This window comes from Phoenix dactylifera, chromosome 6, assembly GCF_009389715.1.
Source record: "Phoenix dactylifera cultivar Barhee BC4 chromosome 6, palm_55x_up_171113_PBpolish2nd_filt_p, whole genome shotgun sequence".
Lineage (NCBI taxonomy): Eukaryota > Viridiplantae > Streptophyta > Magnoliopsida > Arecales > Arecaceae > Phoenix > Phoenix dactylifera.
The window spans coordinates 3279140-3306721 of record NC_052397.1 but is presented as its reverse complement, the minus strand read 5'-3'; the positions used below and the strand labels follow the sequence as shown (position 1 = coordinate 3306721).

Sequence of the window (27582 nt, the reverse complement as noted above, 5' to 3'; positions counted from 1 at the left end):
CTTCATTTGATCTATTGTCTGAAAGCATTCAAATCAGCGATTTGATTTGTATATTTTAAACTATTTAAATCAAGACTAACGGTTTAGATTTCTAATTATATAATGTAAACATATTTTAGCTTACCGCATATATGGCTGCTATTCGTTGGAAACATACATGCTTGATACATAGAAGCAGAACATTCAAAATGAACGTTTTTAAATTTTTAATCGATGATGCTGATTTTCTTTTTAAAAGACGCATAGTGGGACTAAATATAATCAAGTGCATCATAGACTGACCCTAATAATTATTAAAATTGCAGTCATTTGTGTTTTTATTCAGTAATGTTTATTATCTAGATGGTCTTTTTATTTCTTGAAACTTCAAATCTTTGCTCCCAGTCAAGTTGTCCCATATGCCTGATTTTGTGATTATGCCTGGATTCAGCAACCTGCAATTGATGAGGTTTCTATTTCCTTTGCCCACCCTGCAGTTATTTATGTTTTGAACATTAGATACAGAATAAGATAACAGCTGCAATTAGTCCAACAACTGCTAAAAAAAAAAAAAAAACCTTAAAACTTAAAAGTCCATCAAACTTGGTGAAGCAAATATAATTCCAGCGTTAAACCCAACAAACATGCATGTCCAAAATTGCATCTCTGCATCACCCCAACATCTAATTAATCTCGGTGTAATTGAAAAAGTTCTATCAAACTCATGTAGACCTGCATCTATCTGTACAGGAAACTATGAGGATAATGGGCGATACTGGGCAACGAGAACAGGCAGGCAGGAATACATTTAACAATCCACTCAAGTAATCAATGCCATCATTTTCACTTGGGTAGGCAGGAATCCATCCACAAAACCCTCGCAGTGGAGTTGGAGTGCAGTGAATGCCACATTAGAGGCGCATCTCCTTTTCCTAATCATCTCCAGTGATCAAAGCCGTAAAATTATTTATATGGAATCAGAGACCCGAATCTTAAATTTTTAACACCAATTCAGCACGAACCAAACCTGCTCTTTCGACCTTTATCCATCAGTGACACGCCATGAAGCAATGAAAACAACTATATAAATAAAATTACTGTCCGGACCTCAGGTCCCAAGATAATTGGACCTGAAACCAACAACAAACCATAAGAATGGGAACAGTCTTCTTATAAGAAAAATCGACAAAAGAAAACAGCATCCATTAACCACTGGGGAATGATGATACCTACGGTAAAGCAGATAAATATGATGACAGCTAAAGATAGATCATTCTACATCCAGCAGAAGTGTTCTAAATGTAAGAGTGCACGGCATTAAAAAAGAGGATTCTAACACGAGTTAGTTTACAAGATGAACCACTTTTTCCTATAAACTAACAGCAAATTCGGCATCGAGTGCAGCCCCCACCAAGATGCACGGATGAGGACCTTGCAGCAAACCTCTCAGGAGGGGCGAGCTCTCTTATTGCTGCATGATGGGCACTTGTACTGCTTGATGTGCTCAGCTCTAGCAGGGGTAATCTTGACGCATTTGCCATGAAACCACTGTTCGCATATGTCACAGCAGATCCAGAACTCATCTGATCCATTGTTATCCCCGCATGCACCACACAAGGTCTCTCCATGCTCCTCTTCATCTTCCTCGTCCAGACCTTCATCTTCTTCCTTTGGCTGCCCCTTTGGATACTTGGCCTGGGACTCTGATGTGCGCTGCTTTATAGTCGGACAACACAAAGGGCGGAGGTGATCAAAAAGAGAAAGTGGAAGATAGTAATTTGACCGCAAGCAAACATAGATCAATGCAGATGAATGATATGTTGGATGGAAGTAGCAAATTTCCATCCTTCACGTAGATAATGGGCCCATGAGTGGATTGGCACCCCATCAAGATGACATGAAGGTCATAATTCCCATATAATTTTCAAAAAACAGTTGGCATATGCATGCTGTGAGCCTTCGTTCATTAAAAAGGGATACCTTGTAGGAAAGAAAAGAAAAAAGAGGGTACTCGAAACTACAATCCCATATAATCATACTAATCTGCCGGGATGATGATGTGGCCAATCTAGAAGAAGAGTTGCATGCCCATTTAATTCTGCAGAAAAATGTGATTTACTCACCACCCTGGGGTTTGTCTCCACTCAATATAGATTACTGGGCTCCCACAAATTATCAGAAGATTTAATGAGCAAGAACAGATATGCAAACATATATTCGTGAATAAAAATCAATCAATATTTCCCCCTTATCAAAATCTGCATAAAAAACATGTCTAAACTGAACAATTGTGAAACTTATGAGAAAAGCTATTCTGTTTTAGGGCACAAAAAAATTGTCACCTAATACCATATAACCAATTAAACCTTTGGCTTAGAGAAGTTAGTTTTTTCCCATATAAGGAGACGGTGACAAACATGCAAGACCAATCACAAAGTTTGGTCAAACCATCGAGAGGAGGACCGAAAACTTCTTTACCACTTTAGAGTTTGACTTGGATTTTTTGCTGCTGTGGTTGGTACCCGATGTTTTCACTCTGCTCTTCCCATTCACAACTTCGTATATGGTAGGCAGTTCGTTAATCAAGCCAAACAGGCGCTTCCTGCATCATAAATACCAACAGAAACTTACTGGAGTGCCATAAAATTAAAGGTTGGAATCTGCCATTACTTGATTTCATCAGAAAAATGTAACAAGATAAGATGAGCATGCTCTAGAGGAATAGAAATAAGAAGAAACCAAAAATATTGGAAAAGCGAAGTTAATTATCAAATCATGCATAACTATATCAATTCAGAAATAGCAATGCGAGCTAGCAAGTTTGACACAAACATCACTTACATCAAATTTCACAGTCTAGTCAGGTTCCAGAAGAAATTACTTTTATAATGCTATACCTCATATAACTACATTTTACTTATTTCTTTGATAATTTGTCATCAGGACCGTTTGGTTAATGGTCGCATACTATTCCAAGTTTCTGACCAAATTAGTTTTATGAAATAATAGTAAATAAAGGATATCCAACCAAATCTCATAACCTAGTTCCAAGGGGAGAATTAAATCCTATTTATATGAAATATCAACAAATCATCAAGTCCTATCAACAATCAAGTTCAATCCTTCACCAAAGCTTTCAGTCAGGCTTTAAACTTCAATTAGATCTTCATTCTTCCCCTCCATATTGCTGATTCATCAAGATTCTTCAAGAAAAGACCCACATCCATGTCCATATTGGGCCTTCTCTCTTAAGTGCATGCACGTACCATCGCAGTCAGTTCTATATTCTGTAGTTTCGAGCAACACCTAAGCTTCGTATAACCTACACAATTCAATCACAATCCATCCTCTTATTACCACACATGATACATTAATTTTAGCACGGTCATCTCTAAGAACTTGTCAGCAATCTTTGTTATTTTACATCTTTCTCTATTCAGACAGTGCAGGTACAGCATTCAAATCGGAAGAGAAACCTGCTTGGGCCCTTTTCATTGCCTAGCCATTATTGTTATCCAATAATACCTGCCCAAGCCCTGTAAACTTTCTTGAACCTCTGAGCATAAGCTGATCACAGAACACTGTGAGACATAATCGATACCACTGACTGCTCAATATTTATAGCAAATACTCTATTTCTGTAACATACAAATATTGTTAATATGCATTTAAAAAATTACATACGTAATGCGTAAATTTTGTTCAAAAATTGCAAGCACTACTTGAATATCAGCACATACATACATACATACATATATTGGTTTTTTTTTTTTTTTTTTTTTGGGGGGGGGGGGGGGGGATAGGAGTATATTAGCATATCAATCTCAAGCAAAAAAAGAGTTTTCCAGTTATTTATTATGTTCATTAATATCCTCTTTAAATACCATATGTGCAGACCTCTAAATGACACTGTTCACATAAACAAGCAGACACATGTATGTGCATCTATCTGTACTCCATAGCAATCAGATGTTGAGACCTGAATGCCAGAATAAGAACTATAGCAAAACAAAATATTAGAGTACACTACCAGCTACCAAACCACTGAGCACTGCAAAGTATATAACATAAACAACACTGACATATTTAAGTGCCGTACCAAACTACTGACTAATGAATCCGACCTATTAAACAAATAAAATAAATTACAAACATATATTCCCATCATATCACCAAAATATTACGTGTGTAGATGCAGAGTTTGTAAGAATATCTGCTGGCAAGTATTTTGTAACCATAACTTGAAGATAGGAATGATAAAAAATCATAAAACATTTTTATTATTTGCTTGAACTGCGCAAAGCAAGTGTTTTTCTTGAAGACCTACATTATCTGACTTTCTAGAATGTTTAAGAAAAAAAACTAAAGATTGCTTCATTAGCTTCAAGCAATACTTAGCATAAAAACACATATCTTTTCATCACTTGATCCAATTAAATCTGCAAAAGAGAGCTTAAAAAAAAAAGCTCTAGCATTGCTAAAGAAAGTTAACCATGATTTGCATATGTCATAAATTAGTGAAAAACTGCAACTGGAACACCCCTCCCCCTTTTCAGGGTAAAAATCTCTTCATAATAAAATAAATCTTGAATATAAAAATATATTTAACTATTAAAAGAATGAACTTTGTGTGTGGCAGGCATGGATGGTTAGTAACTTAGTATTTACCAAAAGAAGAGCAGATTTATGAAATAGATGGTCCGGCAGCTGGGGAATATTATTATCATAATAGAAGCCTCAGGCAAGCATCAACTCTAATCCAAGAAGGAATTAAGCAACCAAACAGCTGCAACAATTTTTTTATATTTGTTTCTTTTTCTGGGTTTCCTTCCTTGTTAGTAGTCTATCTGCAGGTCTCCAATAAAGATGTCCTGGAAAACTTCCATTCTACCTACCTTGACACCTTGTACAGAATGATACTATTACATAAGCCATGAGGACATTATTATAGCATCATTATTATAGCAAAAATCAGCACTCATATTAAGGAAACTGACATCCAGCATGCAACTTGCAAGCTGCTGTGACAGGATGGAAGAAATCATACATATGAAATATTAAACAGTAAACCAAAAGATAATCACACGGTCAACCTAAGTAGGAAAAGGGTCACAAATTTCAATACGGTACACCATGTAAGCAATACACAGATGAAACTTTTCGACTTTTAAGCATCTAACCAGAAGAGGTGCGTAAAGGAAAAAATGAAGACAAGAACATTAATAAAAAATCTAATGGACATATAAAATTGGTAAAAAGCAAGGTTTTAACAACCACCGGAACAGGACACTATGGCTGGTAGTCTGGTACCATACCAGTCCAGCAAAAAAGGGGCACGGGTACATAGTGTGCTGGCACAGGATGCAGTCCTGCACCATCTGTTGATACATGGTATCCTACCAGTTTTTCAAAAAACTGGTATGCCCTCCGGTGCCAGTTTTAAAACCTTGGTAAAAAGTGAACATAAGAAGTCATTACAATAAATCTCTCCACCAAGCATGATTCTATTAATCACCTGTCAGCTTTATCAAATCCAAATCTAGCACCAAAATAAAATGCAACAGAAAGTAACCACGCATCACTGTGTACAGCGACCAGAGACAACCAATCTTTCTCTTGCATTCCATCCCTCGCAAAGTTAATGCCCAAGACAGGCTCTGGGAGCTCCGGAGGTACCTCTTCCGCAGGCAAATTAACCTCCCAGTGCTCATTGGGAAATCCATAGAGGCATAAATTTTCCTTTTCTGCAACAAGACTCGTTTAGATGAGAAGCACAACCATAAAAATCTATCTTATAAAACTATAATGCTAGCAATCTGCTTGGTCAATAAATAAATAACTCGGTAAATCATTGGGGCATGTGAAACAACTTGTTACTATATATGAAAGTATGAAACTGCATGATTTTACTCAGAATGGACAGAATATCACGGTTTACGGTAATCTTATGTAACATGGCAATGGTCAAAGTAATTTGTGCATACACATATATTAGTAAAGTGGCAAAAACAGAACAGGCAAGCTGCTTCATGCCCCAGCAATGATTACTTACAATTACAAATTACTATATTTAAAGCACCACAAAAATATGTAAACAAGAACATTTCAGTAAAATAAGCTAATTTGGCTTTAACAAGGATCTTTGCCTCTTCCATGTCTTGAGGTGCCTGCCATATTAAATGATAGTGTTCCTCAGCTCATCATTCAAATGTTGTATTTAAACAAAAATATCAGGGTAGTTAACACCAAAGTGAAGCAAGATAAAGGGCATATTGGATATTACATGAAACAAAATCATTATCATCAAGATATAAATGGACAATTTACAAATTTATCAAACACAATGAAGAATATTGAAGAAAAAATATCAACAATTGATGCTCAAAATTTTCCTATATTACCTCTCAAAAACTCTCAAGATGGGAAAATTTCCATTGGAAACCCTTTAAATTTTGGTCAACAGAAACATTTTCCAGAACTTCGTTAAAATATCACAAAAGAACTAGGTGGCATCTCCATAGACCTATATCAATATTTCGTTGAAAACATTGTAACATAAGATTCTGAAGCATATCTAAGTTAACTAAGTTTTTTATTGTTTTGTACCTAGACAATCAAAAAATTGTTTAAAAAAATTATAACAAAAAAAAACCATGTTTAGAGTGCAATTTTTCATTTTAGTGTTTAATGACAATCCAAGATATTGCAATCCAAATGCATATGACATTTGGGCTTTCAGATGGCCATACCAATGTAACATGTCTACTTTCCTTTAGTTATATTTGAAACAAAACATTGCAAATCTTATCAAAAACTCACAAAATCTAAATTTAACATTATTTCCAACATCAAAAAAATGGGAGAAAGAAATGACAAACAAATTAATATAAATAGACATATGTACAATGAGTTAGGCTGCATAAGACACTTTTAGCACAAACTCCTAGAATGGCCCCAGCTTTATATCGACATCAGCTAAATCTGAAATATTTTGTAATTTTAGAGATTCAACTGAAATTTAGTAACATGCTTAGGGATCTAACATTAGTTTGAGGTTTTCAGTAGTTTGGGAAATGAGATTAAGAGGGAAAACTTAATGAAATGGCACCTTAAAAGAGTCAAATACATAAGACTTTGAAAACCATCCCTATATCTGAATCATAGAATGAGAGCTAGAATGGAATGGAAATTCCAGCATTAGCCCCATTCCAGTAGTCACAATTGCTTAGAATCACCATTCCCTCAAATAGAGGAATTGTGTTTCCACTCTTAAATGGAAGGAACATTACTGAAATAAGAACAAGAATGAATGATATTGATGGTATGAACTAACTACTAGCATTTGTTGTATAAAATGGGAACAAATGGCATATTTGATATGAATAATTTAAAAAATTTCATGGAATAACATGGAAATTAATACTTTAATTAACAATTGAATCTAAAAAAGCCGATGCTATTAGGATGAAAAGTGAAAATGTAAAATAATGGCCATTAGAATATCCTAATGGTTGTCATTTAAAAATAATGACCATTATAATATACTAATGGTTGTCATTTAAAAGTACTGTCTATAACAGGAAAGCCTTTGAGGCTTGCTTCTTGCAGCTTTTGCCTCAGGGCTTCATTTTTTTCAGTTCATTCTAAATGCTTCTCAACAGCGGGCTTCATAAAGGGTGAATTTGGGTGTGAGACTTTACCATCTCCACAAAATGGGGCTCACATATATCTTTTCAGGGCCCTACCACACCACTAAAAGTTAAAAAAATTCCTCTCTCAGTGTCCGAGGCCTTCACAGTTCAAGGGCTCCCCTCAGTTTCCAACCCATTCTTCTCACCGTGCCCCCCCCCCCCCCCCCAAAAAAAAAGAGAAGAAATTAAAAAATACACACGCATACCCTCCCCTACAAAACTGAATTTCTTTTTTTTTTTTAACATATATTAACCCCTCCCCACCATGCACAAAAAAAAGAGTAGAAAACCTCATGCATGCTCTGTTTCCCACAAACTCCTCTCACTCATTTTCAAAAAGCAAAAAATTTCTCCATCCCTAGCCTCACCTAGCTCAGCATACAAAAATAAAAAATAAAAAAAACATATGTGCATGTGGAAGACTCTAGTATGTATAATGTATAAGATAATGAAGGCCTCCAAAACAATTCAGACAATCATTACCCTAAATTTGATTATATTCTTTGGTTAAGGATATATTCAATAGATTAATAAACCTAATTGAATAATTAAATGGAATTATCAGTCCTTTCCTATGCAATCCCTCATTCATTCCCAAAAAATGGAATAGGAATGGCAGATCCAATTACGTATCTTTCATTCCCATTTCATTATGTTTCTATTTCATTCTATGAACAAAAAAATAGCATAAATTCAATAATGATGATCTTAAGCATTCTTGAACCTAATATTCCAAAAGTAGAACTGATTTGAGCACTTCCTACTAAAGACTCGATAGCTAAGTTCACCTAAAGTAAACATGCTTGCATGTCTTAAAACTCCCATGACAAAGTATAAAGCCACATGATTGGAATGGCCTAGAAGTAACCCTAAACAACCAATAACAAATCCAGTGATCTATGGAAAGACAGAAATTAAATTGACTAGAATTTTGGGAATTCAATTAATTTTGTTAGTTATAGGTCTTGTAATACTCCAGGCTATTTGTTTTGCTCATTGTTTTAGGCAAGGTTGGTAATTATTGAGATCACAGACGCCATGGTGGGTGGCCATACCAAGATGAACCCAGATCTTGGTTTATCTAACCTGAAACGGTAAGTAGGGAAATTATGGAAAGGACCAGCATATTATAAGATTTCAGCCGATATTATCAAAACCAAGATAATATGAAATATCAGCAAATTTAGTAAAATCTAGATTAATCATCAGTTTAAAGCATTCACTTTAGTGTTGGATCTTTTTTTCTTTAGAATAGGCCAATCACTAAGTTGTTCAAATAAAGCTATAAAATAGAAGTACAAAATCTCAACCAAAATATTTATATCATATTGGTTGACATATCAGGATAAATCAATAATCTATAGCAGCCAAGATAATGAGGGCCAAGATTTTGTATGATTGTATTGGTAGGCATCCAAAACTGATATGGTTCAAGATCTTGGCCAGAATGAAAACCTTGGTTTTGCGGGCATAAATGATACTGAAGTCTCTAGGGGAAAGTAAGAAAAATTACCTGCCTTTTTGCATTGTCATTGCCATTGCAACATGTGCATGGACCAAGCCATAAGGGCCACACAGACCTGACATCACATAATCCTTAGTTGTCTTCAGTATGTCACTTGCAATTCCTCATGAGTGTTGCATGCGACTTTTTCTTTGTTTCACATGCTTGACAAGTATTTATACATTAAAATTCATAAACTATCATTACAGCTTGTAATAACAATGCTGATATCTCTTTCCATCTTCCTTCCTCCTTATCTTTTGTATCCTTACTCTTCTTTGTTCTTCTTTTTGCTATACTAATTTTCATCACTTCAGTAATTAGTTTCTACTGCTTCTTATTATCTGCGTGTATGCACACATACATATGTACGTAAGGGGTTCTTTCAATTTTCAAAGGTTCAGAACACCACTATGTTTCCTGATACATGTGTAGGCAATCAATAATTTTAGAAAGAAAAAGGCACAATTGCATGCCTCAGGGCCGGTGTGGCACTAGATTAACTAGTGTATATGAGTATGTCTATATAAAGTGCAGGTAGAAGTGATATATTCCACTTTTCTAATGTTACTTTCTTTGACATTGTAACCTTGTCTGGCAAAAAAGTACAAGAAATGAGCAGTTCATAAGAATGAAATAAAAATAAGTACATATTCAAAAAGGAGAAAAAACTCACGCACGCTATTGCTTATACATATCTAATCAGCAGGCTTCTACTAAAATTTAGCACGTAGACATCACAGGAAGGAAAAACAAGTGGTGGAAATGTTTCATTGCATTTAGAAACCACATAACGTTTACCATTTAAACCTGGCCATAAATTTCAAACCTCCAACATAAAACAACGGCAATCTATAACTACCGCAACCCTAGGAAATCCCTCATTAGAATTCCTTGCTATTAGCACTACCGAGAGCCTAAAATAGTTCGCACTTATCAAGGTAACTGTAATTTCCCAGTAACAACGTTTCTAGAAGTTAAATTATCTCCGCAGAAAACAGTACAGGTTTGCACAAATGGGCCCTATAAAACTTCCTGCACCTTTTTCCCAAAACAAAAAACATCAAAGCACAAAAACTAAACAGAAAACAATTACATAAAATATACTAAAACTCAAAAGAACAAACAAATACGGCAATAAAAAAGAAGTACCAGAACCCACACATGCAAGGACAACAAACAACGGGGGGAAGGCAAAAATGAAAAAAAAAACACAAAAAAATGCAAATTTCTCACCAGGGTCGCACTGTTGGTAGAAATCCTCCACATCTGCATCACCCCAGACCGAAAAAAAACCATTAAATCGACGAAAAATCAGCAAAAACGAACCAAAATGGCATCTTTTTTTTTCTCTCGAAAAGTCCTAAGAAAAGACGAAGTGGAAGATTTGTGCTCACCGGTGGTGAGGGCTTTGACCATCCCGGCCCTCCGGCCCTTGAAGTCCCGGAAGACCTCTTCCACCGTCTTCGGGTTGTACGGCGCCGATCCCCCGTCCATTCCCCAGTTCCAAAGACAAAAACGAAGACAGAATTCGAGAGATAGCGAGAAGATTGAGAGCAAAATAATAGGAAATTAGAGGAATTCGAGGTGGGAGAGGAGAAAGAGAGAGAGACAGTATTTTTTATTTTTTAAGGGAGGGAAAGATGCGAAGAAAAAATAACTATACACTTTGACGCCGTAGAGAGAGAGAGAGAGAGAGAGAGAGAGAGAGAGAGAGGCGGCTCGGGGAGGAGGGGCGGACTCGAGAGGGTTTTTTTTTTCTTTTTCTTTCGTTGGTACATAGGCTTGATGGGGGTTCGAAAGGGAGGGAATAAACTGGATTGGATACTTGAGGGGACGAGTCCGGGGCGGGCGTGGGGTAACCGCCGGTTTTAGGGTTTCTTTAATTTCCTTCCTGTGGAACGGCCCCAAGAAGCGACCGGACACGTGTGCGGTTTCCTCTGTTTCATCGCTCATTTGGGGAGAAGGAATATTTATTTTTATTAGAAAGGAGGCAAGTTTCTATTATTATTTATATTCTCATGAAGCCCGGTATTATTGCCTCAAAAAAAAATAAAAAAGCTTGGAAATACCATAAAGGAGAAGAATTATTAATCAGTCTCTCTCTCCAAGCTTATAGCTGCAGGATGAGAAGTATAAAACGTCGCAGTGAGCCCTTTTTCCAAGCAGCCTGCAACTCAGTCCGAGGTACAGAAAAAATGAGTCAAATGTTTGGACATTACAAATATCATCTGACCTTCATTATTTCTAATAAACAACCCCAAACCTGGTACTGTGAGTAGAGTCGGCACCACGGAAGTTGATTTTAGAAGACTTACAGGTGGAGGAGCATCCATCTAATAAGAGAGGTTGAAAAAATCTAGCAAATGGATACGCAAAGATCACATGATTAATATTCTCAACGTGATCCAAAATGATTAATATCCTCGGAGTAATCTTCTATCATCAACCAAAAGAAACGATCCCACGGAGCTACTTTACACCTTACACTTCCAGATCCATGAAAATTCATCATGTATGCATGTGTGTGTGTGTGTGTGTGAAGATGTATATGCAGAGACAGAGAAGGAGGCTCACCATGAGAGAGCAATTGGTGCCATCCTTCAACTGATTTTTTTGTGGCTGACCCCATTCAAGCATATCAGGTGGAGCTAGTAATGGGAGAGCTGGTGCCATATGATTTAAAGAAGCAATGTCAGAGTAGCAAGAATCTTTCCATTATCCCACTCTGAGATTGTCATCAATTTCTTCGATGTTGAAAGGCACAGGCCAGAGATTAGTTGGTATCGAGGAGAACCAAGGTTAAGCGAAAATATTTTATGAGGACCCGTGCAAGTATGTATTTAGTTCCAAATCGATTTTTTACTGGATAGACCTTAGGTAGTTATACAGAATCAAGAAATCCAAATAATATATTTCTGCTAGCCATTTTGGATGAGGTCCTGAATTGTTATATATTTATTTGCTTACCGTTGCCAATTAATGAGGAGGTTGCTAGAAGATGGCTCTCCAAATTGTGGAGCAGCCTTCAGGAGTTCATATCCCTGCCATGAACCATGGGAAACGACACTGAGGCGTGAGAACCACCTTGATGGCAGCACAGCATGACCCACGAAAGCACACGGTATTTGATTTGCAAGCTTTGCAAACCAACACCACCATCATTATAAGAAGAGCACATGACCCCCCAAGCAATCAAATGCAACTTTTTTCTGATCAGCAGATTGCTCCTTGGTGTTGATAAGATATCAGCCCAAACTTGGTTAATGCAACTCTAACCTGGATGGAGAGAGTGCTTTCTAACTTCCATCCCTCAAGCTTGTTCTTAAGTATGTTAATCAGAGGGTTCCAAACATATCTGAGTTAGCCTGGCACTTGAATCAAATAGGTTTTGATGCAGGCAACCTATTAAAAGGGATTCCTTTGAATTAGCAGACCTTATGTTTCTCCCTTAGCTATAACTTATTCATGGGAATCTTGCAACAAAAAATCTATCCTACTTTTATTTTCGCAAAAAAAAAAAAAGACACTTCTCTACAATTATTCCCATGTAATCATTACTGCTATAATAGAATAACATGTAGGTCGATAAGAAAATTCAGATCAAATTATTTTTCAAAAAAGATAAAAAGGAAAAGTGAAAAATGGAAAGGAAGAGGATTCTTCTACAGAACTTTCTTGATTCATTAATTATTTAAATGTCCATTTGTAAGACGAAAAATTAAAAAGCTATTGCATAAATAGCGGCAGTGAAACAAACTGTTATTTTGTTGTTATCACATGTAGCTTTAGATTGGAACAACTAATTATGCCCATTATAATAATCATTTCTGATCGAATTTGGCAAAGAACAGACCAAGCTTTCCTGTTAATTCTAAGTAACGGTTTTGAGGTCTATTACTAGGAGATATTCATGTAACCAAGACCTTGTTATTTAGTTATGGTTGCATGCATTGTAAGGAAATTTTTTTTGGCACATACATTGCAAGGATGTTTAATCAGCAAGCGGAGTTCCTACCGAGAAAAGAAATTCAGGAAGAAGTTCCAACTCATCTAAATCAAGATTGCTAGAACATGTTCCTGAGGAAAACCAGAGTAGCTTAGCAATATAATTTCAGACATAAATCAGCTATATAAGCAAACGTGGTTAAGGACCAGTTGGCCAAAGCAGTGTTCCAACGCCATGTAAGACTATTATGTGCTGAAAGATGCCTAATTAACTTTTACCCACCTGATTCTTCCAATTCGGTCGTAAAAGATTCGAGATGCTCTCCAGTATAAAGCTTGGCAGAACCAGAAAGGGGAAAAAACATAGAGAAGTATATGATACAAGAACTTTGTATGCTCAAGCATCACATATTTGCAAAACTATTATTTTTTTAACAATCAAGATATTAGGTAATTTTACAAATTATGTTGAATGCAAAAGAAAAAGAAAAGCAATCACAACGCCAGAAATAATTGACCCTGTAGACTATGTATAAATATCTAACCTGTGTAACTACCGAGTTAGAAATACATTCATCTCAAGAACATCAATCTTTTCATCTTATTTCATATAGAGAATGTGTGTCACTATAATGGAACCAGTTAGACAAATTTACATCTTTGGCATCTTCTGGACGTTGCACTGGGAAAGACTAGCAAATTTGACTGAATGCGCTGCACATTGAGACTGGTTGTCACTCCCATTGATAGATTTAACTGCTGCAGCATCAGATATATATGATAGGCATGGTTTGAAAAAGGCAGGCTCTGCCTTAAGAGAATGCTGTGGATCATCATGCTGCAGTATCTAAAAGGGCATGCATAATGTCATTGCAAATCTGGAGAAGATAAAATATTAAATTCCATATTTTCAAGGTCACAAGGCATGAGTGACTATGCAACTGACAAATCTGAATAGAAAACAACTGTCATACCAAACATACAACACCATGAATTATCAAGTATGAACTTCCCCAAGTTTCTAATCTATTAGCTTTGATCATATGTATGCATGCATCTGTATGTGCACATAAAATAAACGGCATGACAATTTGTATGTATGTGATTTAACACACTAGTCAACTAGAGTTGAGTTGATTCCATTGTACACACAAGTATGGAACATGACAACTCAAAATGTTAGAAGAACTAACAGGACAGATTTTTACCATTGTCATCGTCATCGTCATCGACTTTGCAGCTTGATTTGCATTGCTGTATCTCTGGAACATACTGATCCAAGAATAACTGAATATTTCTCCAATACCGATCTCCACCAGAAAACCAAGTGTCCATGTGCATGCCAGTTGGAAAATCAACAAATCTACAATTTCTATTATGTTCTACTGCCTTAGAATACAGCATCTGCATATGAGATGGAGGAACTAACTCATCTTGCAACCCAGATAGGAACAGCATAGGTTGTTTGATCTGCATGACGGACAAAACATTAGGAAAATAGAACATAGAACACAATAAAAAAGGGGCAAAAATCGCAATTCTCAGAAACATCCGAAGCACTCCAGAGGACGAACAAAACCCTTCCTGAAAAGGCTCGGAGGAAGTTGCTCTAATAAGAATGCAAGCTACAAATGGTAAGCTTAATTTATATTACCATTTCCACCTAACAAGCCACAACTCTGGCAACAGTGTGAGCTTCTATCCTCATGAAAGATATATCCAAAGTTTGTAGATTGCCTATTAAAACCAGCAGTCAACCATCAGGTGCAGGCTGGCCAGGTCAAGATTAATTGCCATTACCAGCACTGAGTGGTTTTTCTGAGTTATACCAGCCATAGTTGGATGCCGCTCTCTTCTGAGCTAGCTTAGTGGTTCCCTGACAGTTACGTGTTGTGTAGTTAGTGTCTAATTCCAATGGCTAGCCTTTCAAAATGATCAGGCATCAATTATGATCACCTACACAAAATCCAATGGCCAATTGCTATGAGATTGGCAACAAAGAGACCTTGATGTACATTTGATCTATCCTTTATTTGAACTTCACTGAAAGAGAGAATAAAATTAAAGAAAAAAAATCAGTAGGAGAATATGTAGCATTGCATGCACCCTAAGCCTGAATCCTCCCTTTACCCATCCTGGCTTTTGAGAGACAGCCTTGGACACCCGAATGGGTCACTCCTAGGGGTGACAAAAAACACCATATGTTGGTACCGATATCATGCACAGTTAAGGTGCATTCTATAGGTTCATTTAGTATAAAAAACACAAATTTTCCATACAGGTCAGTATTTACACATAATTTATTATTTTGACTGCTAAATGGCGATACAACATTTAACTATACTCTACAAAAACTCATTTGTTGAAGTCTGGAGTTACTTTAGCTTGTTAGTTAATGAATGCAGGTTCAGGTCAAATAGTTATGGCTCTCAGGTCAAGCGCCAAAGTTATTTTTTAATTGGATCTTCTTTTATTGGAAACCTTGAACTTGAGGAACTAGTATGAAAACATATCAATTGAAGTAAGAAGCATGTCATTCTGGACCTACCGGTAAAATGTTCCTATCCACCTATAGAAGATAGGGCTGGAAATGGGTTCAAGATGGCCCAAGGCCCATCAAGCCAAGCCAGCTTCACATCGAGCCTTGGACCAAGCCCGAGACTACCTTTTTTTTTTGTTAGAAACGGCTACTCATGTCATATAAATCTCACGTGAAGCCTGAGACTGTTCAAGTCAGGCTCGGGCCTAAAAATAAGGCTCAAATAAATTATAGGTAGCTTTGGCCGATGATTGGACTAATCAGGTCTAAAGCTTGAGCCTAACAATGGACCTGTCTGAGCCAACCCACCTCTCTGCTCTCTCTCCCCTCTATGTTCTCTCTCCTCTCTCCCACCCAGTCTCTCTCTTCTCTCTCCCCCACCTGATGTCTCTATCCTCCTCTCCCCCCAATCTCTCTCCCCCTCTCTTCTCTCTCTCCCTACGTGATGTCTCTCTCCTCCTCTCCCTCCCGATCTCTCTCCCCCTCTCTTCTCTCTCTTACCTGATCTATCTGCCCTCTAAATTCTCTCCCCTCTCCCATCTCTCTCCCAACCAATCTCTCTCCCCTCTCTCCCAACCAATCTCTCTCCCCTCTCGTTCCTCTCTCTTTGTAATCCCTCCCGATTTCTCTTTCTCGATCTCCTTTCTCGCTCACAATCTCTCATCCCGCTCTCTCTCTCTCTCTCTCCCAATCTATCTCTTCCTATCTCCTCTCTCTCTCCCTCACAATCTCTTTCCTCTCGCTCCCCCTCCGAATCTATCTTCCCCCCCTCTACCTCCTAATCTATCCCTCCATTGTCTTCTTTCTCCACACTCTCTATTCCCATCTCTCTCTCGTTTTGCATTGTAGCCCGCATAGGCCGCAGGAGAAACTAGGGCCTAGATCTGAGCTAGCCAATTGTGCTTCAGGTTGAACTCGAGTTCAGGCTTAGCCAGAATTTGAAAGAAATTTTGGGCCTAGACCTACCCAAAGCCCAAATTTTTTTCATGCGGGTCCATGCTGCATAGAAACCCAACCTAGCCCAACTAAATTCCAGCCTCAGTGAAAGATTCAAAGAACTTTCTTTGATTATATACTTCTGCTTCAAGAAAGTAGAAACTGCATTGAACAATGGCCAGAATCCTAGCATTTTCTAATCAACAATTTCCAAAAATCTGCAAATCTTCTAGAAGTTACTTGAATGGATTTGTTCAGCTGAGCATTTGAACATGTTGCAAATTCAAGAAAACCATGGAAAAAATGTTACAATTCAGCAACTTCAGATTCCTGAGAGCAAGAATTATATCTAACCTAGTAATTCTAACAGAAAATTGGTAAGTGTGATTTATATGCAAATCCTCACAATGGGACAACCTTTTTTTCTTGTGATCTAGATGGCTCGAAATCTAGTGAGTCTAGAGCTAGCCTAGATGAGGAACAGATCAGATTTGGACCAAGGATTTAAATGAACAAAACTTCATTTTGAAAAGATTATGACCCTGTATAGAAACAAACAGTAGAAAAAGAATGGCTAAGAGGGCTCTACAATGATATAACAAGATTTACATGTATGGGTGTCAGATTATGGCTACTAGACAGCATTTCATGTTTTCAAGTATTAAATGAGGAGTCAATTGATTCAGACATAAGATGTCAAAGTTGCATCATTCCAAGCAAATCAGTAAATGAGCACTGAGGCATGTAAAGGAAGAAGATTCCCATTAAAAACAAAAGCTCATAAAATGCCTATTCAAGAAAATTTTGCACGAATATGAAGTCTCACCAGCCCAATGATATCAATGGTACTCCATGGTGAGCTTACAAGACAATTGAGAACCTTTGGACCTCTTGACGCACTGCCACCTATGAACCATTTTAGGAAGGGCATCATAATACCAGCCATGTCCAATATAGAGGTGAAAGTATTCTCCAATATGATAGCAGAAACCTGCCAAAGTACTAAAAGCTGTGACCAATATGGGTAACAATTTAAGCAAAGCATATAAACTCTGACTCGACTGCAATCAGTTTGTAAGAATGAGGAAAATCTAAAAGTTGAATTACAAATGGAATATCAGTATGAAGTACGAACTAAAAAATGACCAGATTTTCTGGTACAATCTGTTCACTATAACCAATTCTGAACATTAGCATATTAAAATACTAAAACTACCTGTTAATCAGTCACCTTATTCAATGCCCAAACAACTTGTCATTCGATGAAAATATCACTTTTTCCAAAGCAGAAAAAGAGAGATAGCTGGTCCTTTTGCTCCATTTCATATGCTTAAAACTGAGGATCAATAGAGTCCAATTTGGGTGGTTCCCTGTGAAAACTACCAAAGTCTTGTCCCATCATGAAGAGAATGTCTACGAGTCAAACCTTGGTATTGCAAAATGGTTCAAAGGGAGGAAACCCTAGTGCAAGTTTCGACAGCATAATGTTTTGACAACATTCATATATATAAAAGATGCGTATACCATACAAAAGAAACAGAAAGGTGGATACAGCAGAAAACAGAGAAAGAAAAAGTAGGCAATAATACCAATGTGATAGTTTTGGACCAGTTCAAATAGATATTCTGCAACCTCCAGAATCAGGATGTCAAAGATACATGCAAAAAGGAAATATGGTTGTAATGGCACACCTTATCAGGATTATTTTTTGCAAGCACCGTTCCAACTGCACCTCCTAAAGATCTCCCAAAAACAACTATTCTGGATGCATCGATATCATTCCTCTGAGTTAGATGATCTAGTGCTGCCTAGTCAATGGGGTAAGCAAGGTAAGGGGACTGAGTGGTTAGAATAGATACAGCCAGATACAGAATGAGACAAAAGAAAATTATGAAGAATATCAGCTAACCTGAGCGTCCTTTATAATACCATGCTGAGATGGGTAACCATCACTTTCCCCATACCTATTGTGCAAACACAAACATTTGAAAATCACTAAATTTTCTAGACATGCATAAAGACCATGAAGGTATAAATACCAAAAGCAACAAGTTGAACTAATCAATTCCTGTAGAAGAAGCATACCCTCTATAAGAAAGCATAAACACATTGCAATGCAGTCTCTGCATCATCACACGGACAAATTCAAGACGGTGAGCAATATCTACAAAGCTGGATAAAGGTCCTCGATAGAAACTAATTCCAGTAAATTTAACATCCTTAGTATAAAATAGATTCTCGTAGAAAAGTACAAGTTAGGATACTGCCAGCATTTTCTTGGAAGAAGAGAATCGTTGGACCTGCAATAATAATGATACCGTTGTTGTAAACTGTGCACTAAAAGATATAAATCACAGAGATCTCCAAAAAAATGGTGGTTAAGGAAATTGAGTCATCCATTCAACTTTGACGGTAACTGATGTATCATAAAATTAGGGACAAGATGTCTTCTGTGTGTGTGTGCAGGGATATTGGGGAGAGGGGATTACCTGATTAAAGACTGGAAATTTGTTTAAACAAGTTCCAGATGACAGGCAATATTTAGTAGACTAGCTCTAACTTGTGACATGTCCATTAGAAACTTAGAATTAGTACACATAAGAATAACAACTTATATCAAATCTATCATTCTTTCATACTAAATACACATTCAGAAACTTAATAATTATAAGAGTTAAAGGTAAACAATAGCCAAAAATGGTATGACTTCACACTCACCAAACTGGAAAAATAGATCAACCAAGTAAATTTTATTACCTATTTCTGTTTGTTAGCAACAAACTGAGAAAACAACTGACAAACAGTAGTATATTGAGTGTAACTAAGGATTGGCATGAAATATGAAGATCACAGACCACACAAACCCAAAGAAACCCGTAGCCATCATCCAAAAAAAAATATTTAATCTTTGTTGAAAAAAATCAAACGAAAATATGATGGTCCAGGGGCAGGTGATCTCCATGCTGTATAACATACCAAAGTGACAAGCTAATAAGGAGAATTGGAGATTAACATCATCTGGAGGAATCAAAAAAGATACAATGCTGAGTATTGTCCATCATGTGCAAAGTAAATAAAGGGATAGGATGGCTAGTTTGTGATTTATACCATCAAACTTGTGGAAAAGGTTTGTGCAGTGGAAGCGAAGTTGCCCTTATAAGTAACAGCTCATAGTCAGTAATGTGTCAAGTTAGGAAACTCACTCAAGTAAGATGGAATTTTAAAGCTGTCCTGGTGTCTACATATATGGTCCTACAATATGAGATTAATTTAGATGGAAGAAACAGGATTATTGCTAACCAGTCTTACCTCAACTGGTTGGCATCCCTCTCCACTTGGGAGAGGTACAGGTTCATACCTTTGTGGTGGTGGTGCTGTCCACACTGTCTTTCTCAACATGGAAGGCTGTCTCTTGTTTGCACAGAACTTTATTTTCCTGTACCTTCCCCATGAGGAGAACCCTTTAACCTCCCAAACCACTTCCTATGAATGTTAAGCTCTCTAGTGAGTCGATATTTCGTCTCCTACTGTATATCTTCTTCTCCAAACAAATTCAAATCACATCAGATATAATAAATTAAGCTGTGATCCCATCTAACAATCACATTGAGAAATTGAGCGACGAAACTCCTAGCTGGATAACAAACATGCTTTACAGTTTCCTTTAGTTGAGGTACTTTGGTCGAGAAGCCTATGAGATTACTTACAAGGATTAGCCTGCAGGTCTAATTGAATTTTCTGATTAATATAAAGGTCAAGTTTGCACAAGCCCTTGCAAGGTTCAATTAGATAATTTGTGGAGTAAAAAATATTGCTAAGTTTAGCAGCGCTTGTTTATGATAAATTGAATTAGGAACTTTGCCTTTTGGGACTGCACAATTCATGTTTCCGGTATATCATGCATTTATATAGATTTTGTATAAAAAATAATTATTAAACTTTCTTTTTTTAAATACCTTCCATGCCTTCTACCTAAGGGGGACATTTTGTCAACCTGTAAACCTTATAAGTAGGGTGTATAGCACTCTTATATGTTCGTTCCATCTTCTTTTGCTAGATAAATTAGATTCATTAGACTCAGTGCACTGTTGGTGATCGCCATTTTTTTAGATCACAATAAGCCTTGAATTGATAATAATCAAAATTACCAAGACATTAGTCCATGCTGCTCTTCTCCTTTGCCTTTAGATACCTGACTAGAAATAACTATAGATAAAATTTTGATGATGTGTCCCATGTGAGGGCAGTTTGCGGTCCGGTAACAATCCACAGGGCTGAAACCTTTTTGTCAAGCAGCACATCGGTAATTAAGTGAAGATAGTCATAAAACTAAGAGAAGGATTTAATTGCAACAAACACATGGATGGAGACAGAAACCCAAACCATACAGGAAGGTATTAAGAAATTTAGTAAAAGATTATTCATAACATGATAAAGGTTTTTTGATCTCAGTTATCTGGTGAGTAAACAATACGAAAATGAACTGAGGTATCAATTTATCTTTGTCAAGCTGGAAAATTGAAGAAGTTTGAAAAGGACCAAGGTATTTAGATACCTCAGCAGGTACAAAATGATCTAGATATTGTTTTTAATATAGTAATAAATAGTTCAAATATGATTCAAGGAATTGTCTTTAATATGTAGCATTAAAAAAATTAAGATAGCCAAAAGGACATTAAGATATCCTGCATAAGTTATCAAAATTGAATAGGCCGATATTTCAGAAAGAACTAATTTTATCGGTCGGTATTTTAACGCGAATGGCTGAGTGCCTGTCACAATACAAACTGGTAACTGGGCCAAAATAAAAATGATAATGTGATTCCAGAGAAACTGCATAAATCTACCAGATGAAAGATAATGTCAATCAGTTTAACAGTACTTTTCTTTTTGTTTGTTCTTTTCTTTTTGGGTGGTGTTGGGGGGCGGGAATTGTTATAACACTGAATAGGCTCTCCATGTATAATTGCCATCCAATCAATCCTGATAGTTGATTTGTTTTGAGCTAAAAGTGACCACAACAGTGATACGGCGCCAAGCATCCAGCAATGGCTAATGGGGGAAGAATAACAGATACATTTAAGTATGTGTTATTCGAATTAGTAAATGAGCATTAGGATAAACATACGTTGGTATTAGTTTTATCGGGAGAAACAACACAGAGAGAACGAACAGCATCCAAATTCTAACATTCCGAACCTTACCAGAATTTAAACTCAAATCAGCCCCAACGTGCATAATTAACAACTAAAGAGGGTCAAACTGAAAGCAAAAGTAATCCTTTTTAGAAACTAGTAATAAACACACACAAGAAAAACCTAGCAGTCCGGAAGAATAAACCAACGCAAATATGAACATCAGAGATACTCTCAAATCTTTGCTCCGTCCCCAAAACGGGGATCACATAGAAAAAGAGTCGAGCAATTCAAAGCTTCCACGAAAGAAGAATGAGACTTTCTTTACTTCCACGAAAGAGAAACTGAAAACCCAACAAGAATCAAGCAATTCAAAGCGGACGCAAAGAAAATGAATAAGAAAACCTTAAGCAAAGAAGAATACCAAGAACCCTAACCCTAGATCGTTCGAGAAGCTAAAGTCGCACCTCGTACTGGGGGATCGTGCTTGACGAACCAGGAGTGGAGGCGGACGCCGTCGGAGGAGCGGATCCAGACGTCCTCATAATCCAGACGAAGGCGGGCGGGGGTCATGGGGTAGGACCGGGGGAGTCCCGGGAGCACCGGCACGTAGACGAGCTTCTCCTGGAACGCCACCAGCGTCGCCACCCCCACCACCACCACACCCCCCGCCCCGTACAGCAGCGCCCTCAGGAACGACACCATCTCCGCCGCCTCCTCCGCCGCGCGCCGCCGGCCGGACTTCCGTCGAACGGGTGGCTCACGTCTCAATCGCGGGGCTTTGAGGGCAGAAGGACGGAAGAGAATTTTTTGAGACCCCGGATGCCAGATTGGAAAGAAGAAGGGTGGGTCGGGTCACCGCCTGCGGGAGGCCTCTAAGCAATAGCAAGGGGATGGTCTCGTGCTTGGGTTCGTGTTTTCGATATTTAACACTTTGGGTCCGCCCCTCGAGTCACAATCCAAGCCACCTTAGCTTTGGCTATGCAATTAGGCCATGTAATTAATTAACCATGTTGCATGTTAACTTAGGGTTGCCCGCATGTACACATAAATAATTTATTATAACATTAATCGACAAATATAACAATGTTGCATATTTACTTAGAGTTGCCCACATGTACACATAAATGAGTTATTATAACATTAATCTATAAATATAACCATGTTGCATTTGAATTTAGGGTTGCTTTGGTAAGGTTTCAGATTTTATCAAATTATGTTGGCAATGAGTCATGATCATGCGACATTGAGACATGATATATCGGTTCATGTTAAGTATAGTTTGAGCCAGCTAGCCCAAACCTCATCTCGCCCGCCGGGATGCGGAAATTACCTGCCTAACCTTGTTTTAATTTTGGTTTCAAATATGGCTCTGCCAACCTTAAGTTACACCAAGCAATTGGGCAAGAGCTTGGTTCCTCTTTAATTTGAGGATGAGATGGAGGTATCCATTGCTTGGTAAATTAGATATTATGGAGTAGACAAATCAATGCAGCCTACTAGTATTCGTGGTGCATGCTTGGCATGCGTGTGAGAGCATGAATGGGTTCCTGGAATTGCACGTCTTTCAAATTGGGAAATGGTGAGGGAATTAGATTCTGGGAGGATGTATGGCTTGGTCTGATTCCTCTTGCCTCTTTTCCCAAACTTGTTCTTTGGAGACATCCAAAGATTGCTTCATTCTGGAACCAAAGATCACGTCTATTTTAATGGGCCTCTTTCTTCCTTTTGATATACCTTAGATGGATCAGCTATAGGGGTACTTTCCTCTGTTCATCCATACAATTCATCTGACATAATGCCAGTGTGGAAGTTCTACAAGATAATATGGAAAGCTCTAGTCCAGAGAAGGTCAAAATGTTTGTGGCTGGATCTGAAGATAAAGCTTCACACTAAGGGAACTTTGAAGAAAAGGATGGAGGGTTAGTCCTGGTTGCCTCCTATGTCAGTGTTCTATTCTAATCTGCTGCTCGCCTCTTCTTCAATTGTTCCTTCCCTCGAGTAATTTGGGACCAACTATTTATGGCTCTTATGCAGCATATTTGGCATGAAAGAAATGCAAAGATATTCTTGAAAAGAAAAGCCTCGGTTTCTTCTCGCAAGGTGTAACAACTCAAGTCCTCACCCAAAATAGCTAGCTGGAAAATATTTTTGGGGTTGCTTAGTTCTATATATATGTATCCAAAATCTTCTCGGCAGATAACCGATATGGGATTAAACACACGTCCGCACGGATTCTCACATACTTTCCTCGTTCGAGTCCTAACGTTCTCGTCGGGTTAAGGGTTCAAATCCATTCAAATCTAAGCACCACGATCTATCCGTGGTCAGCCTCTATGAACTCGTGCTACAGTATCTCCTAGTCCATGTAGGCTATGGTCTGAGTTCGCTCTGATACCATTTATAATAACCCAAGACCTCATCCAAAATGGCTAGCGATAATGTATTATTTGGATTTCTTGATCCTGTATAATTACTCAAGATGTGCCCAGTGAATAACCGATATGAAACTAAACACATATCCGTACAGGTCCTCATACGAGATCATTTACTCTTTCACCATGTGGCTGATCTTTGACCGGCTAAATCTCGAAACGGTAATAGGATCATCTCCAATAGGCTATCGTCTCCCCAGGTGTTCCTACCTCCTCAATTCTTTTCTCAACCCACCCTCCGTAATTATTCTCTATTTTCTAATAAAGAATGGGAAGTTTCTCACCACAACCGGAGGGGTCTCCACAAGCGACATTTAATAGTTGCCTACCCCTACGGCTAGGGCAAAAAGAGCGCATGTCCTTGGACTCTTGGATTCGAAGCGATCCGAAGGTAAATTGGCTGTTTTGGCGAATGAAACATCTAACTCTTGCATGATATATCTTAGAATCTATCTCCCTCTACCAAAGTTTATAACTGTGATTATTACAATGTTACAATGGTACTTCTATACCAATAACCTACGTTGCCAAAGGACTTATTGGTTACAAGTTCACGTACCTTTCCGACTTTTCAACTACTTGAGTGCTCTGCTTCCAACCAACAAAGGACTTATTCCAATGGTGAGGTAGTTGAGGAGGCCGTTGGAAATTTTATAATCATGCAACAAATGCTGTCATGGGCTCGAACTATAGGAAGATTCCTTTTCTTTTATATTTTTCTTCTTTGCTCTTTTCTTTTTTTTTTTTGTTTTGCTAAGATCCAGTTTAAAAATTTAGATTTTTAGATGGTTAGGTTAAAAAATATATAAGCACGGTCGCCTCTTCTGCTGCTTAGTATTAATTTCATGGAGATCCTTTGGACACACTATGGAGTCTCTTCCTCATTGCTTTGTCATTTTTTATCTCTTAATTTTGTTGGTTGTACTCATATTAAAATAGTATAAACAACCGTTGTACCAAATAATATATATATATATATTAGGACTACCATTCTTCGACATTTTTTGGAACAGCGATAAAGAAAAAAAATATGGAGCACTGTCTTTTTCTTTTCTTTTCTTGAACTCATGGTTTTTGATGGGTACATTGGGCCAAGTTAGGATCATACTTGCATTCGGGACTTGGTGTTGGGATTACGATTTGGTCCATGTCTAACAAGCATTTGAAGCTATTTTTGAAGCCAAATTAGTTAGACATCCTTGTCCGGAAGTAGGTTTTTTTTGTCAAATTAGTTAGATTTGGGGCCGTCCCCCCTATGTCGCATCCAGACAAAGTTGGAACTTGTTTAAATAAATGCTCGTCCTGTTGTCGATGCCCTCATTTTCCATTTGTACATATATTTCTACAATTCCACTCGAGTAGGACAAGGGCCAATCCATGGGACCTTGGAAATGAAAAGCTCAACGACAATATTCTATCCTGCATTTTGATCAAGTTTGTGACCAAAGATTTCATCTACAAAGGAGAGTGCACGGTGCTCATTAATTTGTCATCTGCTAGAGTTTTGCAATTTAAATTTGACATTAGTTTGAAGGGTGAAGAAAGAAAAGTCCTAAAATTACAGAGACAGGGGTGCATCTTTTGCATGAAAGAACGGTTTATTTTTCTTCACATGAATCCACCATTGGATCATCAACTGCTAGTTTTGATATCTATGATGAAGAATGAATTATAGAGTCAGAAGTGCTTTGAGATCTGTATGGTGGATGATCAATGGCAGTTTCTCATGAAGAAAGATGAATCCTTCTTTTGTTACAGTTCGGTTCCAAAATTGAATGCCATTAATTTGGGCACATGATGTTAAAATCTTTCGTCTCATCTTTGGCCACATAAAAAAACATTAGATTATGAATAGGTGATCTCCTATTTATGCTTAAAATTCCTCACTCTTGTTTTCCTCTTCTTGTAATATGTCAGGCAAAAAAAAAAAAAAAAGCCTATCAAGTCAGTTGGTAAAGTCAGTGCATGTTGTTACAAGTAACTTGGATTCGAATCACATCCACATTTATTCTTGGTCGTGCTTTCTCTTGTCCTAGCTTTATTTTTTCTTAATTAAAATGGTGAAGGTGACCACTGCATATTTTATTAAAGATGAAACAAAAAAAGAAAAGGAGATTAGGTAAAAGAAATTTAACATCTTATTCTATAATATCATTGTTGTACCCCTAACCCTCATGTTACAAGGATTTTGTATCAATAATATGGTCAAGCTAATCAGCCTGCCAAGTCTATAGCTAATTATGATGTTAGCAGTATGCCAGTATGGCAAAAATAATCTGACCCATTAGAGACTGTAAACCCCGAACCAGATGGACCGGCATGGACCAAAGTCGGCGGTCCATCGGGTGATTTCAGGAATAAGGCGGTGGAGAGCGGCAGCTGTTGAGGCAGTTAAAACTGCCTAACAGCCGCGGTCTCCCACCCCTCTGAGGTGGATGGAGGCTTATAAAAGCCCTGGAGTCTGCTGTAGGGGACTCCATTGATCACCTTCTTACCTCCCTTACTCTCTTTCTTCTGTGCAAGGAGCCGGACCGAGAGCAGTGGCGCCGGAGGGGGGAGGATCTCCAACTCGCCACCATATTGTGCCGCCGGAGCAGACATAGGAGCTTGCCGGAAACATTTCACGGCTCCTCGGAGCTAGGTAAACTTCTAACTTCTCCATTTACATGCTGTTAAGCTAGATCTAACCTAGCTAGGAGATGGTTAATAGTGAAAGATGGGTAGGGAGATGATGTAGTAGAGGGGAAGATCTCATCATGGGCGGCATTCATCCGGCACTGAATCGGTTGACCGAAAACCATTGATGGCCCATGTTGAAGAACCTTCCCCTCCACTCAACAGTGGCTTCCCCTTTCCATTAAAACCCTAGATCTAAAAATCCAAAGATGAACCTACCTCTCGATTCATGGGGAGGGTCCTCGGCTCGTGCAAGTCCGGTTCCATGGGTGAAACCGGCTTGACCTAGACCGGAGGTGGTCGGAGCAGACGAGCCGAAGGGGGATCTTCCCGTTGTGGCCGTCGTGACACCGTTGCGCCGACCGCAGGTGTCGGCGTGCATCACCGGCTTCGGCCGATTCTGCCGCTCTGCGACGGGTGGCCGTGCTCCATCTCCTCCACCGGAGGTGGAGGAGGAGAGCTCCCGATTGGGCCGTGGCTGCTGCAGGTGGAACCACGGCCGCCGCCGGTTGGCTGCAGCACCGCCGGTTTCGGGCCGACCGCCTCCCGAGTGCCTTCCGAGCTCACCTCCTAGTTTCATGGGAGAAGAGGAGAAGAGGAAGAGGAGATCGGGAAGGGAAGAAGAAAGAAAGGAAGAGAAGGTTCGGGAAGGGAGGAGAAGAAAGAAAAAGGAAAAGAAGAAAGAAAAGAAAAAGAAAAGAAAAAGAAAAGAAAAAGAAAAAGAAGAAAAGAAGAAAGA

At 38.2% G+C, this 27582-nt stretch overlaps 2 protein-coding genes across 9 annotated transcripts; both read right to left on the bottom strand.

The window, feature by feature from the left end:
• Positions 1–1124: 1124 nt before the first annotated feature.
• Positions 1125–10971, bottom strand: LOC103712845 (PHD finger protein ALFIN-LIKE 3-like). Of its 4 annotated transcripts, none has more exons than XM_008799522.3 (6): positions 10572–10971; positions 10411–10443; positions 6126–6146; positions 5495–5723; positions 2458–2581; positions 1125–1695 (listed from the first exon to the last, which is right to left on the bottom strand). In XM_008799522.3, exons 1-6 carry the CDS (start codon positions 10669–10671, stop codon positions 1426–1428), a joined length of 777 nt encoding a protein of 258 aa, XP_008797744.1. In that variant the 5' UTR covers positions 10672–10971; the 3' UTR covers positions 1125–1425. The 4 variants fall into 4 exon arrangements, with proteins under 4 accessions (XP_008797744.1, XP_008797753.1, XP_008797762.1 ...); XM_008799531.3 differs by having other exon boundaries at positions 1125–1692; positions 10572–10963; XM_008799540.3 differs by lacking the exon at positions 6126–6146 and having other exon boundaries at positions 10572–10965.
• A 2543-nt stretch (positions 10972–13514) lies between these two features.
• Positions 13515–22621, bottom strand: LOC103712877 (alpha/beta hydrolase domain-containing protein WAV2-like). Of its 5 annotated transcripts, none has more exons than XM_008799569.4 (8): positions 22200–22621; positions 18862–18897; positions 18683–18761; positions 18507–18561; positions 18289–18405; positions 17424–17588; positions 14331–14592; positions 13515–13881 (listed from the first exon to the last, which is right to left on the bottom strand). In XM_008799569.4, the coding sequence occupies exons 1-8, from the start codon at positions 22435–22437 to the stop codon at positions 13775–13777; spliced, it is 1059 nt and encodes a 352-aa protein (XP_008797791.2). In that variant the 5' UTR covers positions 22438–22621; the 3' UTR covers positions 13515–13774. The 5 variants fall into 5 exon arrangements, with proteins under 5 accessions (XP_008797791.2, XP_008797808.2, XP_008797800.2 ...); XM_008799586.4 differs by having other exon boundaries at positions 13532–14000; positions 22200–22437; XM_008799578.4 differs by having other exon boundaries at positions 13532–13969; positions 22200–22437.
• Positions 22622–27582: the final 4961 nt, after the last annotated feature.

What these genes read in the sequence shown, in the direction of transcription:
- LOC103712845 (XM_008799522.3), bottom strand. Translation starts at nt 10,671, where the DNA reads ATGGACGGGGGATCGGCGCCGTACAACCCGAAGACGGTGGAAGAGGTC. An exon ending in CTACCAACAGTGCGACCCTG is followed by an intron (nt 6,147 to 10,410) that starts GTGAGAAATTTG and finishes TTAATATGGCAG; the next exon opens with GCACCTCAAGACATGGAAGA. An exon ending in CCAAGTCAAACTCTAAAGTG is followed by an intron (nt 1,696 to 2,457) that starts GTAAAGAAGTTT and finishes CCGACTATAAAG; the next exon opens with CAGCGCACATCAGAGTCCCA.
- LOC103712877 (XM_008799569.4), bottom strand. Translation starts at nt 22,437, where the DNA reads ATGGTGTCGTTCCTGAGGGCGCTGCTGTACGGGGCGGGGGGTGTGGTG. An exon ending in GCACGATCCCCCAGTACGAG is followed by an intron (nt 18,898 to 22,199) that starts GTGCGACTTTAG and finishes TTATTATTGCAG; the next exon opens with GTCCAACGATTCTCTTCTTC. An exon ending in GTATTATAAAGGACGCTCAG is followed by an intron (nt 18,406 to 18,506) that starts GTTAGCTGATAT and finishes CCCATTGACTAG; the next exon opens with GCAGCACTAGATCATCTAAC.